Source organism: Panthera tigris, chromosome C1 (assembly GCF_018350195.1).
Source record: "Panthera tigris isolate Pti1 chromosome C1, P.tigris_Pti1_mat1.1, whole genome shotgun sequence".
In the NCBI taxonomy this organism is placed as follows: Eukaryota; Metazoa; Chordata; class Mammalia; order Carnivora; family Felidae; genus Panthera; species Panthera tigris.
Window position 1 is genome coordinate 37,763,160 of NC_056667.1, and position 13,948 is coordinate 37,777,107.

The following is a 13,948-nucleotide window of genomic DNA, read 5'->3' on the forward strand; positions in this document are numbered from 1 at the left end:
TGGGTCCTGGCCCCGAGGGGCGCCGGGGTGCGGCCGAGGTGGGCATACCTCAGGCAGGCTGTTTCACTCGGCCTCGTGTGACCACAGCCCACGCAGAAGGGCCATGCTGCACTGCAGACAGCCCCAGACACACAGCCAGCGCCTGCTCCCCGCCCCGTGTAGGCCCCGCCCGTCTCCAGAGCCTAGCACCCCAAATGCCCCCCTGCTGACTTTTTACTCCTTCAGATCTAGGCTCCTCCAGGAAGCCTTCCCAGGTCTGCCCAGGACTGAGAACTGCGCAGGCTTCTGTGTTCCCCACACCGCCTTACCTGCCCTGGCCTCCCTGAACCTCCTCCCCCTACACCTCCTCCCCACTCAGAAAGCAAGCAGCCGGCGTCGGGGGCGGGGGGGGGGCAGCAGCATCATTCTTGCTCACATTTCGATCTCCAGCACATACCCCCTTGTCTGGCACAAAGTGGGAACTACAAAGCATTTCTTGAAAAATTGTGTAATGATGTTAATTTAAAAATCCAATAATAAGCATGAGCTAGTGTTTACAAAGAACAGGTTTTGTGTCTGGTATGGCACTACAGTGCTTTACACCAATCCACAAATCCTCACAGCAGCTGGATGAAGTTGACTGATGAGGAGACTGAGGCGCAGAAAGGTCATGTAACTAGTCCAAGGTTACTGACACTCTCTAGAAGTACAGTGATCCTGGACCCTGCAGGAGCCCTGAGCTGTCCTGGGCCAATGCCTGGAAGCTTTGCAGTGGCGGGGGTTCCTGAGCCCAGTCTGTGCCATATACATAAAGACTAATTCTTGTTTCTAAAGGCAGAATCAGACCAGGATGTTCCTCTGAATGAGGGAGGTGGGGAGAAAGCTTTACACAAAAAAAGCACAGGCTCACAACTTAAGAGCAAATGAAAAGTAAATTTTAAGGCTTCCCCTTGCCCTTCCGACCCAATGGCAAGAAAAGAGTGAACCCGGAGAATAAAGGGTGTCAAGGTTTCAGCACACAGGGCAGAGGGATATTTGCACTGCCTGCAGGGGAGGGAGGTAGTGGTCAGGTACTGATCTGAAAGCTGGCAGACCCCCCCTCCCCCCACTGGGAAACAACCTCGCCTAGTGAGGGGGGATCACAGACTCTATCACAGGTGCCTCCACCGCAGACACTGCACACGTTCTAAGGTCCCAGGCTGTCGCCGGGGATGGCCCAGGGCTCTGACTTGCACAGGCCTGGTCTGGCGACCTGGCTCTTTTCAAGAGTAGTCAGGCACTCAGGGCAGCACAGGTGCAACTCACCCACTGTTAGAGACTGAATGTGTCCCCCTCATCCCCAATTCATATGCTGAAGCCCTAACTCTCACAATGATGGTATTTGGAGATGGAGATTTTATGAGATAATTAGGTTTAGAAGAGGCCATGAAGGTGGGGTCCTCGTGACAGGATTAGCGCCCTTATGAAGAGACACGGAAAGCTATCTCTTTCCCACTTTCCAACTCAATTCATCTCTCTCTCTCTCTCTCTCACTCACTCTCTCTTTTCACCTTTCCCACCCTAATCTCGGACTTCTAGCCTCCAGAACTATCAGAAAATAAATTTCTGTTGTATGAGCCGCTCTGTCTATGGTAGTTTGTTATTACAGCAGTCAGCAGACTAAGACATCCACCAATCCTTTTAAAACACAATGTTATTTTGCAATATATACAAATATTGAATCAGTACATTGTATACCTGAATGTGACGTCAATCATACCTCAATAATAAATAAATAAATAAATAAATAAATAAATTAATTAATTAAATAAGACCCGCAATGCTGAAAGCTTTGGATTTAGGTCCATCACTGCACCCAAATTCAAACTGCTGAGTTATGATCAGGTCTCATCTGCCCATAGGGTACAGTCCAACCTGGTGACCAAGGATAAAAGTCCGGCTATACAGCGGCATCTAAAGAGTCCAGACTTTTAAAATGACTGCCCTCAGGAATCCTTACCACTTCAGAGGAGTGTGAGTTAGCCAAACAATAAAAACTGGGAAGGGCTCTCAGGTAGGGACTGGCACAAGGAAATGTATGGAGGCACGACCAAGGACTGTGCCTGCGGGAGGGAAGGAGGAAGAACTAGAACAGGTCAGCATCATTGGGGCCCAAAACCAAAGCAGCAAGTCGGGGGTTAAATTAAACACGTTGAAATGAAAATAAAGCAGGAGGGTGGTGAGTGAGCCTGCAGAGATTCACGGGTGCTCTGGGTGGTAAAGAAGAGGGAAAAAGGAGGCCTTTGTTTGCAAATAACAGATGAGAAAGAGAAGACAACAAAGTGTTCCAGGATGGAGAGAGAAATCCAACAGGGCCCATGGATGTCACAGCGTCCTAACCAAATGGGCCAGCAACAGTGCACTCATCTGCTGCGACAGGCAGGACGTCTGAGGGCTTTCTGTGCATACAGAGGCCAAGATGTGGCCCCTTTTTAGCATCCAGAGCTGCCAATACCCCAGCCACAGAACACATCACAAAGCCCCAACTTTAAAACTGGAGCACATTCCACCTAAGTTTGTAATCAACTGTGAACATATCTGGAGCTAGATTTTGAATCAGGGTCTATTGGGAAAGAAAAGAAAAGACTATCTCAGTCATTTTTATAATATTAGGTAAAATACAGAAGCACTGAAAGAATATCATAAAATGTCATAAAAACAATTCCACTGGGGTGCCTGGGTGGCTCAGTCGGTTAAGCAACTGACTTAGGCTCAGGTCATCATCTCATGGTTCGTGGGTTGGAGCCCCGCATCAGGCTCTGTGCTGACAGCTCGGAGCCTGGAGCCTGCTTCGGATTCTGTGTCTCCCTCTCTCTGTCCCTCCCCCACTTGTGCGCGTGCTCTCTCTCTCTCTCTCTCAAAAATAAATAAAATGTAAAAAAAAAATTAAAAAAAAAATTCCACAGAGGGAAAGAACATATGTGGCTGGGCCATCAGGGAAAGCAGGGACCAAGTCTTCCCAAGCAGATTAGATTTAGGAGCATTCTGGGAAGACTTCCTGGAGGAGGCACAGCTTTGAGCTGAGCCTTGGAAATCTCCTAGGATTCAGAAATAGAAGAGAAAGGAAGGAAATTCCTGGAGAGGGAGGGGGCTCAGCAAAGCAACAGCGTTTCCAAGCTTGGGGCAACAGTTCTGTGTTCCAGCGGATATATTGCGCAGATTTAAAAGGATCCTGGAGGAGCTGCTCGGCGAGACGGCTTGGCAGCCGCTTAGCACAACCGAAGGCTGGGCCACCAGCTGCCTGTGGATTAAGTAGGCGGACAGAGAGCCAGCGATGGGGGATAAAAGGAGTGAAGTGGATACTACTTAGAGGCAAACTCAGGAGGGAAGAAGGGCGGCGGCCTGGCCTGCCAGCCGCAGCGCTCCTCACATTCTTCAGTTTCCTCCCGAGGAAAGCTGCATTACCAGGCGACCTCTTCCTAGCTTTGAGAGATGTGCAAATGGGAACTATTAACAAAGGCACACTCCCATTTTTATCTCTGTCACAAAGTGCTTCCCTGCTCAGGCTCTCTCCCTTTGGCCTGAGATGGGCTGGCGGGTCGTCGGAACGAGATCAACGTGTTTGCCGATGGGGCTTTTTGGAATTCTTGAGGACTGGTCCCTTCCGACTCCAAGATTTTAAAAGTCTGTGTCTATGAGCTGAAAATTCTTCAAAGCTAAGAGGCTAGAATTTCATGATGTGAAGATTCTTCGAGTCGAAAAATGCATCTGAGCCTAATGTTCTAAGATTTCACCATTCTTAGATTCCCTGAGCCTCTGAGTCCTGGCTTATGATTCGAAGAGTGTGGAAGTGTGGAAGACTTCATGCTGTGAGCTTCTGATTCTGAGACTAGAATATTTCATGACATCGTGGTCACCTCTGGCTTTATGGCCTCCTTCTCCTTTGATGGCCATACCTAAGCCATCCTGTGTGTCTGTTTCTGAGTTTGTTTTCCTCCCCCCATATGTTGGAAAAATATATTCAATATTAAAGTCTGAGTTAACCAGGTCAGAGAGAGGGAATAGAGACTGTGGAGCCAGCAGGGGTTCTTTGCAAACAGCTCTCGGTGCACACAAAGAATCTGAGAATACACATGCCTAGGGGTCAATGCTGGGGTTCCCCAGAGGGTCTCCCATACCATGCGACAGACATTTGCTGAACAGCTCCCAACCACAGGGCTCCTGTGAGAGACACAGAGGGCATGGCAGCCTACAGAAGCACGGGGTGGAGGCGGGGCCAGGAGAACCTTGTTTCTCAGTCTAGGATCTGGAGTTACATGGTGCAGACAAGGCCAACTTGCCCTGATCCGATATTGACTGAGGGGTTCGCACTCTCTGGAGTAAACTTCTGGGGACAAGAAGGCTCAGCATGGTCCGGAGGCGAAGGGAGGTGTCTGTTCCCTTCACTCTGGGGAGGGCACGTAGATCTGACAGGAGGCCATGAGCAGGGACCAGTGCTATGGCTCCAGGGGCCACAGTGGGTGCTGCTGTGGCTGCCATGGAGGCCCAGGGAGGGTGGCAGGGCTTGAGAATGGCCATTTCTGGAGGATGGGAAATGAGAGCCGGGTGCTGAAAGATGGGGGCATACAACAGGAAGAGAAAGGAAAGACAGAGTCTGAGGGTGGAGAATCAGGTCACAGGAGGGACTGATGCACGAGATCCATGCCTGGGTTGCTATGGCTGCAAAATAGGACTAATAATAGCCACTCTCCCTGGTGGGGCAGCGAACCCTCTGCAGGTAAAAACTAGGCCATTCCCAGGTCTGCCCCCAGCACTGCACTGGCCCAACACAGTAGGGCATTCTGGCTGAATGAGGAAGCGAGTGAGGGAGAGGAACCCTAATGAAGGAGAGGCTCCAAGACCGGGCAGGTGTCCAGGGGCTGTGCCACGGCAGGCTGCACTCTCTGCTCCGCAGACTGGCAGTGGGAGGCAGTAGGATCACGCACTGGAACCAACAGGCTTCCAGAGAATTAGGTATCAGCAGCGGCCTGCTGAAGACCAGACTGTCAGCCCTTCCCAGGCTCAAAATCTCAGCGTGGCCCAGGGCCTTTAAGATACAGGGGTCATAGATGAGCACCACAGAAGTCAGAACTGGGTCGACCCTGGAAATCATCCAGCTAACACTCGAGGGACAGAGGGAGCAATCGAGGCCCAGAGAAGGTAAGAACTAGCCCAAAGTCACAGGTAAGGTAGGAATGGGGTCAGGGCTAGGGTCTGCTTGTGAACTACCTACCCACTTGATGTCGACATTTTGTGTCTCTGTAGGAATGCACTATTAAAGCTATTAGAGCTATTAAAGTTCAAGGAGGAGGTTCTTCACTGTGGCTTACACAGCCTTCATTCATTCATTCATTCATTCATTCATTTATTCATTCCACAGTGCTGGATGGCAGAAGGGAAACAGGGATGGTCATATGGTGGTTTCTCCAGTTATACAGTCTCCATTCATTCATTCATTCCCCAAATATTTATTGAGCACCTAATAATATGTGCTGGCCCTTCAGGATATATATACAGGCACTGTGACTAAAAGGAGACGTTTCTTTATTTAACTGTGCTGGCTTAGCCAATGTTAGGGGCCCATCATTCCAAGGAAGCAACTGGTACCCAGAATGTCTTTGGCAACTCCTATTTTAGAATCACCTTCAGATCCAACTTACAAGTCAAATCAATTTCAGCACTTTTCAATGATCTCTATCATATTTTATTTCATTTCATTTTTTTAGCAAAAAAAGATGATCTCCAACTCCAACACATGCGCGCGCACACGCACGTCACCAGATAATGTCATCTCACTATTAAGAACAAAAATGAATTCATCTTTAAGATGTCTGAAAAGCTGGGGCTTTAGCGTCAGACACACCTGAGTTGGAATCCTGGTTCCATTGGCCTAGCTGTGTAATCACAGCCACGTGACAACTTTTTTATTGTCTGTAACAGATATGATGATATGACTTGTCACATCTCTGTGAGGATTAAAGGCGAGGTCGTTGTGAGGTTTTATGCAGTGCCCTGTGTGGAGACAGAGCTCAATCAGTGATGGTTTTGTGGTTTCTAACTCCCCACTGAGGGGGCTGCAGTATTTTACAAACATTTTGGATGCCCTCAGTGGCTGTGCCCAAGTGCTCAAGCTTTACACACATTGAGTGGCTAACATTGGCATGTTTGTTAAAACGCGGCGAAGTACAGAATGGTGGCAGGGTCCTTGCTATATTATTCCTCGGGAAGTACAGGACTTCAAGGTATTCTCAGCCAGTGACTCCACCAGTCTGGGTGGGGGAGGACTGACGCCCCCTAGAGGGAGAAGGGCGTCTCCTAATCAGGTCAGCTGTTGGTGGCAGCCAGTGCCAGTCCCGGGAGGCAGCCAACAGAGCCGATTGAAATCTGCAGGTCCCAAGATTGTCACAAGATCTTGGCTCAAGGCTCAGGCATCCCCAGGTCCCTGAGGACAGGGGCCGCCACCATCTCACTCCAGCTTTGCGTTGTTCTACAAGGGATGGACAGTGGACACGGCTGATGGGAAAAGGTGCCAACAGAGCAGAGATGAGGCTTCCCATGCAACCTTCCTCTCCCCCTGTCCTGGAGCCAGCCTGAACAGTTTTCCAAGCACAGAACCTACATCGAGGTAGTCATTTTATACTCTCTCTAACCTCCCACAAGTAGTGTCTTCTCATATCCTCACAAAACCAGCTCAATTGTGAAAGGCTGGTCACTACTGCCCCATTTGATAGATGGGAACACGAAGTTATACACAAGTCACTGGCTTTAGATTCAGAGCAGGGACTGAAACCTAAAAGTCTGCTCTCAGCCACTGTGTGAGCCGTCTGTAACACATCAGGGCCTTTAGCATCCTCTCACAAGCCCCACGGCCAAAGGAAATACCTTCTCTGTAATTATAAATTCTTCAAGAAGTAAAATTTTAAGCCCTCAGGTCCTAATGGAGAGAAAGAAACAGCAGAAAGGACTGAAGGAAGAATTGCAGGACAAGAAATACCTAGTCAACATGAACACTTCATTTAGGGGCAGGTAGAGTGGCTGTTCCTTATGAGCCACATGACCTTGGGCAGGTCATCCAGCCCTTCTGAATGCTCACCTGGGAGAGCACCCAACAAAATGGAAAAGCATGCCTCCTACGGGCAGGGTGCCTGGCACGTGGAATTGATTATAACTGTCGCTTGAAATGTCAGGACTGGAAGGGGCTTGAATAATGACCTAATCCCGGCATCTCATTTCACAGACAGGAAAAACAAGGCCTGGAGAGGGGAACGGACTTGCCCAAGGCCACGCCGCAAGCCCATGTTGATGCTGGGTCCCACACTCTCTGTTTATACAGAGATCAGAGACCAGAGACTTTTTCATTGGCTCCTCCCACCCATGGAGTCTGAAAATGTACGCTTTCTTTCTTCACTTAGCAAGGAAAAATGTGGTATTTCTGCCTAGAAGAAAATACAAACATTTGAGAAATACTAAAATTAAAACTAAAATCCCAGCGCTTCACAAAAAGGCTCTTTTAAGATTTCTTTTTCCCGCCTTCCTCTCTCCTTGTTCCCCCCCCCACCACCACCAAATATTTTGCAATAACAGTAATGCTGAGAGGAAAGAAAAAATAAAAATCTGATGCACTTAACAGATATTTCGGTACAATAATGCATCACAGATGTTCATATCAAACTGTGCACGCGCACATACGATTTTACTGAGAAGGCTGTTCATTTCTGACTTTGGGGTTGAGGACCCTTAACACCCCCATCCACCCAGGCTCTGGAATCCCTCCTTTCCCAGTTAGCCCACAGCTGCCCACAGGGATGGAGGAGAGATTTCATCACCTCGCTCCAAAATGATAACAGGACAAATTGGCGAGGTTGGACGCTCTGGCAGGTGGTGAAGGGTGTACAGATTAGGGAACCAAGAGGAGTCCTGTTCTCTTTTGTTCTGGACTTGCTTCCTGCAGCCTTCTTGAGGAGCTGGACCCAAGAACAATTTTAAGAGCGGGCCCAGGCTGGTGATGGGGTGCGTGCATTTTTGAAACCAGAGATTTGAGTCCGTTTGATCTTCAAACATGGGCTTTGGAGACTGTCAGCGGGCTCCTTGCTGGCCGATAAATGGCTCTCAGGAACTTTTCCTAAAACATAACTTCACACACTTTCCAGCAAATGTTTTCAACCTACCAAAAGCCGTCATTTGGTTGAGCAGCAGTGTTTCCAGACGCCGAAGAAAGATAGTTTTGTTGTTTTAAGAGAGACAGATTAAAGCCAGGGGCTGTTTAACCAGAGGGTTTGTGTGCTTGCTCCAGCTCTCCTCGGATTCCTCTGTGGTCGGGTACAAAGAGGGTGCGGACAGTGATGCTGGACGCCCCACCTCCCCGGCCTAAAAAAGATATCCAGGCCAGACGTGAGGTCTCTGAACAGAGAGGCCTCCCACAAACCTGCCTCTAAAATGAGATGGGCGGTGAGCGCTAGGGAGCCCGATACAGATAATATCAGCTCCCGAGGCTGGCAAGGGAAAAGTCACTTCAGAGGGAGAGAGCCGGTATGTTCAGAGGATTCAGCGCCCGGGCCAGAGAATGCACAGGATTTTCCCCCGTGGAGAAGGAGTCAGGCGTAGTCAGAACCCTGCGGGGCGTGACTAACTGCCCCAATATTCCTGCCACCGGGGCCCTCTGGGTAAGGACTCCACAATTATGGGAGAGCCAGCAGGGGAACCGACAAACCCGCCTTTCATTTGGCCGGCAAATCAATCTGGCTTCTTACCTCCCCGGGGACAATATTGCATTTCCCCTGGAAAAACAAAGGCCAGAAGATCTCCAAAGGGGGATCAGTTTCTGCCGCTGTTTCCCTGGTGAAGAGTCTGCAACATCTCGGGAGCAGCAAGCAGGTCTGGTCCCAGTGGTGGAGTTTCTAGCCTGGCCAAATTATGAGGCTGTCTCCTTAATGGAGGAACACATCTTGGGGGGCCACACCTCACCCAGGGCATTGGCCCATGCCTTGTTTTGGGGCCTCCTTGCAGGAGCCACCGGCCCTGACTCAGATCCTGGATCTCAGGATTGACAGCCTGTTCTCAAGGCACAGATGTGAACTCATTGTTCCCAGGGTCTCAGAGTTGAGTTTGGGGCCAGTGAGTTGCAAGTGACCTCTGCCCATGGAGATGGGGCTTTTCATGACATTTTGCTGGATCAGGTCTCTGGCAGCCAGAGACTTTAAACCTCCTAAGCTCTTCCCTTCTCCCTGCCCCCATTCTTGAGGTTCAGAAATCAGAACGGTCAACCTTTAAGTGAACACATTTCTCTGAAATTATTAACCCCAAAACTATCCTTGTTGACTTCCTCCAGGCCTAGGGAGGAGGTCCGAGGGCCGCCTAGAGCAATGCAAAGGCCTGGGTAATTCAGTAGTGTTTAACCTTCAACAGCAACAAGCCAGAGTCACACAGACACCAGGTCCACTGCACCTCCCCTGCCTGCAAAGCCGCAGGAACCATGACTCTTACTCTGCACATGCACGCTGCTGCCTGGGGGGGTGGTGCCCACACAACAGCTTCAGGACAGCCTCCTGTTCTGGAGACCCCAGGGCCTCGGGAAAGCTGGACGCAAACCCGCAACTCACTCTTTTTGTTTTCCTCACTCTGATGTTCCCGGGAAAATTCTTTCTGCTCAGGCAAGCACAGCAAGTGGGGAGTGTATATCCCCAACAGGTAGCACCACTGAGAGAGAAGCAAACACCCAAACGCTCATCCCTAACTCTAGCACACACCAGTTTGCCCTCAACCCACCCCGAAAGCAGCCAGAGAGCTGCCTCGCAGCCCGAAAAAGCCTCTCCCATTGGAAGAAGGCCAAGCCTCCAGCTACAGCAGGAGGAAGGCAATGGGAGAAGAGGACAAAGGGGCTGGCCGCTTCCGGGGGCCGGGGAAAGCCAAGTGCCTACCTGGGAGAAGTTGAGCCCATTAAGCGGGTGGCACTGCTCCTCTACCCGCTCCACGGCCCCGGTGCTCTTCCTCATCTTCTCGGCCTGCTGGGCCAGGTAGAGGTCCAGGACGGGCACACCTCGGGAGCGCACGTCAGTCTCCGTGAGCGAGTTCACCATGAGCATCACCCACACGGGCCTCTTGCGCTCCCAGTTGCCCGCGATGGCGTTAAACAGGTAGTCCGCGTACAGCCCCTTGCCCCGCTGTGCTGGTGTCATCCACGAGGGCATCATCAGCTTCACGTAGTCCAGGTGGCGCTTCAGACGCCAGTAGAGCTCCCGAGGCAGCACGTCCTGCAGGTTCTCCCCGTGTGGCAGCAGCTGGCAGCTGGCCAGGGCTGAGATGGTATAGGGGTCCGTCAGGTCCAGTTCGAAGTAGACACGAGCGCTGGCCTGGAAGGCTGCCTTCGAGTTGTCCGGGATGAAGTCCCAGACGCGGGTATAGGGGACGTGGATGGTGCCGAACAGGTAAGCGGGGGGGTCACGCCGAATAGTCCACAGGAAAGAGTTCAGCTCCCTCTGCTGCAGGGGAGGGGGGGAGGACAAGGCAGGCAGTGAGGCTAATGGCAGGGGAGTAAACCAGGGGTTGCACAGACAGAGGCAGGTGGAGGTGGGGTGGAAGGCAGAGGCCTACATGGGGCCATGGGAAAGAGCAAGGGCTGTGGAAGCTGAAAGACCCAGATTCAAAACCTGTCTAGCTGGATCATCTTAAGCACGCTGTTCCACTTCCCAAGACTCGGTTTCCCCATCTGTGAACTGGGGGTGAGAGCAGCTACCCCAGGGAGGATGAAAAGACACAGTATATGTGAGTAAGCCCTAAGAGCAGCACCAGGCACAGAGGAAGGAGACAACGAAGGAAGCTCTCTCGTTATGATTAGCTTTCCCCCTTGAGTGCCAAGGACTGCCACAGCACCTGAGAATATTCATGCTCAGCCAAGCCAAACCTTCACCGGTGGTGTTTCATGTGGAGGGTGGGGAAAGGGGGACCAAGAGTCCTGCTCTGGCAAGAAGGGAGGAAGTCATATAACTTTTAAACCCAACCATTAGAAGATACATGCCAAGAGCACTTTGAAAGCAGAACACCTATTAAAAATAGCACACCTATTTAAACAGCTACTTCCCATTCATTGGGGTGGATAAGGTTTTCTTGTTGGAGGGCAGGTCTGGGGTGTCGGCTACTCTGCTCCACTGCAGATGAGAAAGTGCTTTATAAGCTGCAGCCTAAGTAAAGTCACAAGGCCCTGATTTGGGAGGGGAAGATTCCCTAGAATTCATCCCAAGAAATGTGCTTCAGGCTCCTCCCCTAAAATGTTGTACCTGGCCTCCACCCCCCCACTCTCGGGCATCTTCTCAGACAGAAGCTCTGATCAGGAGTGTGCACAGGGGCAAAGAGGGGCATGGAGACAGGGATCCTTTCTCCAGATCTAGCTGAGGACCAGGGGTTAAGGGGCATGAGAAAGGGACTATCATTTCTCTCAGGCAGTCATTTCCCATCCAGAAAAGCCCCTGGACTGCCCACTGACCACCTGCAAACTTGAGGTCAACTCAAAACTTTTCTGCCTGCTTCTAGCACAAATGAAAAGTGTGTGATGGGGTGAGTGGGGGAATAGTACCTTTTTTTTTTTTTTTTTTTTTTTTTTTTTTTCCGAACAACCAAAATTCGTGGATCCCAGCAGACTGGAGCTAGACTAGCTCTGACCTCCCCGTTCCCACACAAGTCAGGACAGCAGAGGTGCACCTTGCCCAAGGTCAACTAACTCCCTGCTAACTGGGCAGTGAGTGAGGACACTATACAACCTCTTCCTAGTCACTGGCCTGCAATTAAGGGTTATTTTCCATGCATTAATTTACACTTTGAGGGAGGGATGCTGAGAGAAATCAAGGGATTCTGTAGTTGGGAAGGAAAATTAGGAGAACCAGTAATTATTCAACCCCCAAGGAGATATTAGGCCAGCTTGCCCTGGCACTTCCTTTTCCTCTCCTCTGGAATCTTCCCCCTTTTTGTGAAATGGGGGCAGTTGGAGGATTGGGTGCCGGGGGCCTGGGCTGGAGAGGGAGAGAGAGGTGGGAACCAGCACCAGGGAGAAAGCTTGCTTTAGGTCAGAGTGGGAGGACAGGGGAGAGGGAAGCCTGTCTGTAAGGGGGACAGAGTGGGAATGGGAGAGCGGAAAGGTCTGATGTAAGTCAGAGCAGAGTAGAGCAAGGAATGGGAGAAACACGGTCAGGAGTGGGCAGAGAGCAACCAGAAGGGTAAACAACGGATAAAGTAAGAAAGAAGCGAGTCAAAGGGGCACAGGGAGGAAACGTCCAAGCAGGACCGAAAGTCGAGGAGAGCCCGAGAGCGTCAGCGTGCGGAGAGGGAGCTGGAGAGGGAGCGCCCCATCTCGGCTCCCGGCACGGAGCTGGAGCCCGGGCGGCAGGAGGCAGGGAAGGGCGCCCGAGGCAGCGCCCGGCGGGCGGAGGTGGAGCGGGTGGGCTGAGCTGGGTGCGGAAGGCAGGACCCCCGAACCCTCGTCCCCACGGGCTGGAGTGGCCGGACGGCCGGGAGAGTGGCCGGGCAGGCGCTCGCTCACCGATCCGGGCGGCCGGCACTGTCCTCCGTCCGGGGGCTGCGGGCGGGCGCGGGCGGTGGCGAGGAGGGCGGCGAGCAGCGGCCCCGCCAGGGCGGCGTGCATCCTGCCGGGGCCCGCGGGGCGCGGGGACCCTCCCGGGCGGCGCCCTCTCAGCGGGGCGGAGAGCCCCCAGCTGGGCACGGAGGTTCCTCTGGGGCGCGGGGCTCCAGCGGCGGGATGCTGGGAGCCCTCTGGGGCGGGGCGGGGTGTCCCTGCAGGACCCGGGGGTCCCTCTGGGGCGGGGCTCCGTCTGCTGGAAGAGGGGGACCCTCTGGGGCGGGCCCCTCCCCAGGCGCGCAGCCCCGTTGGCGCAGCCCGGGGTTCTGAGAGCGCGCGGGTCCTGGGGCGCGCCGACGTCCCGGAGCTGCGTCGCGGTCCAGGGGCGCGCGGGGTCCCGGGGCGGTACCGGGCTCCCAGGGCGCGCGGGGTCCCGAGTTACGCGGGCAGCCGGGCGCGCAAGGGTCCCAGGGGTGCGCGGCGCTCCAGGGGGCGCGCGGTGGGACAAGTGCGGCGGCGGGCGCGGCGGGGCGGGGGTCAGGTCTGGGGCGCCCGGCTGCCCCAGAGCCGGGCTCAGAGGGGCGGCGGGCGGCCGCGCGGCCGCTGCCCGGGCTCCGCCATGCTGCTCCGCGGCCGGGAGGGAGGGAGGGAGGAGGGCGGGAGAGCGGCGCGGAGCCGGGCCGGGCGGGGGGCTGGGGCCGCCGGGGCGGGGGGAGGGGAGGACCCGGCGCGGGGGGCGGGGGGCCGGGGCCGCGCCGGGCCGCGCCGGGCCGGGCCGGGCCGCAGGGAGTCGGGGCGAGCTCCGCGCCCGGGCGCGGCGAGGCGGGGTCTGATGGGCATGGCAGGCGCTCGCTCGCTCCTCTCTCGCTCCCTCGTTCGCTCCCTCACACACGCGCGGAGGGAGGCGAAGCCCGCAGCAGCCACTTCCCCACTTTCCAAACTTCCCAGCGCAACTTTTTCCTCTCCTCCCCTGCCCGTGCCTCCTCCTCCCCCATCGCTCCCCCTTCCCCTGGCCCGCTCCCCGCCGGCCCTAGCTTCGGTGCGCGGCCGCCAGGGGGCGCCCGGGCCGAGGCCCCGCTCGGCCAAACTCTGTGGGATCTTCTGTGGACAGGGACTAGGCTAGGGGACGAATTCCGGGGACCTGGGCCAGCATCGCCCAAAGCATCTGATGCGCAGGTCGCGGAGGGAGTTAACAGCGAAAGAAGCAGGGGTGGGCAGGCACTCCCAGACTGGCTGGGAAGGCAGCACTCAAAGGAAATCCAGGGAACCTGGTAATTACAACTTTGTATCATACAGTGCCTGGCTAACACTGGCATGTGCTTAGTACGTGCCCTGCAGACACCAGGTGAACTAAAACAAAACAGAACAGCAAAGTAATCTTCCTCA

The 13,948-nt window shown here is 53.7% G+C and overlaps 1 protein-coding gene across 1 annotated transcript in view; it reads right to left on the bottom strand.

Annotated features, from left to right (window-relative positions):
• Positions 1-12,628, bottom strand: part of TRABD2B (TraB domain containing 2B) — a 211,861-nt gene extending 199,233 nt beyond the window's left edge. Inside the window, exons 1-2 of the mRNA XM_042997048.1 lie at positions 12,527-12,628; positions 9,915-10,475 (exon numbers count right to left, since the gene is read on the bottom strand). Coding sequence (XP_042852982.1) covers positions 9,915-10,475; positions 12,527-12,628 — 663 coding nt within the window. The remainder of the gene's footprint in view (positions 1-9,914; positions 10,476-12,526) is intronic.
• Between the last annotated feature and the right edge of the window lie 1,320 nt (positions 12,629-13,948).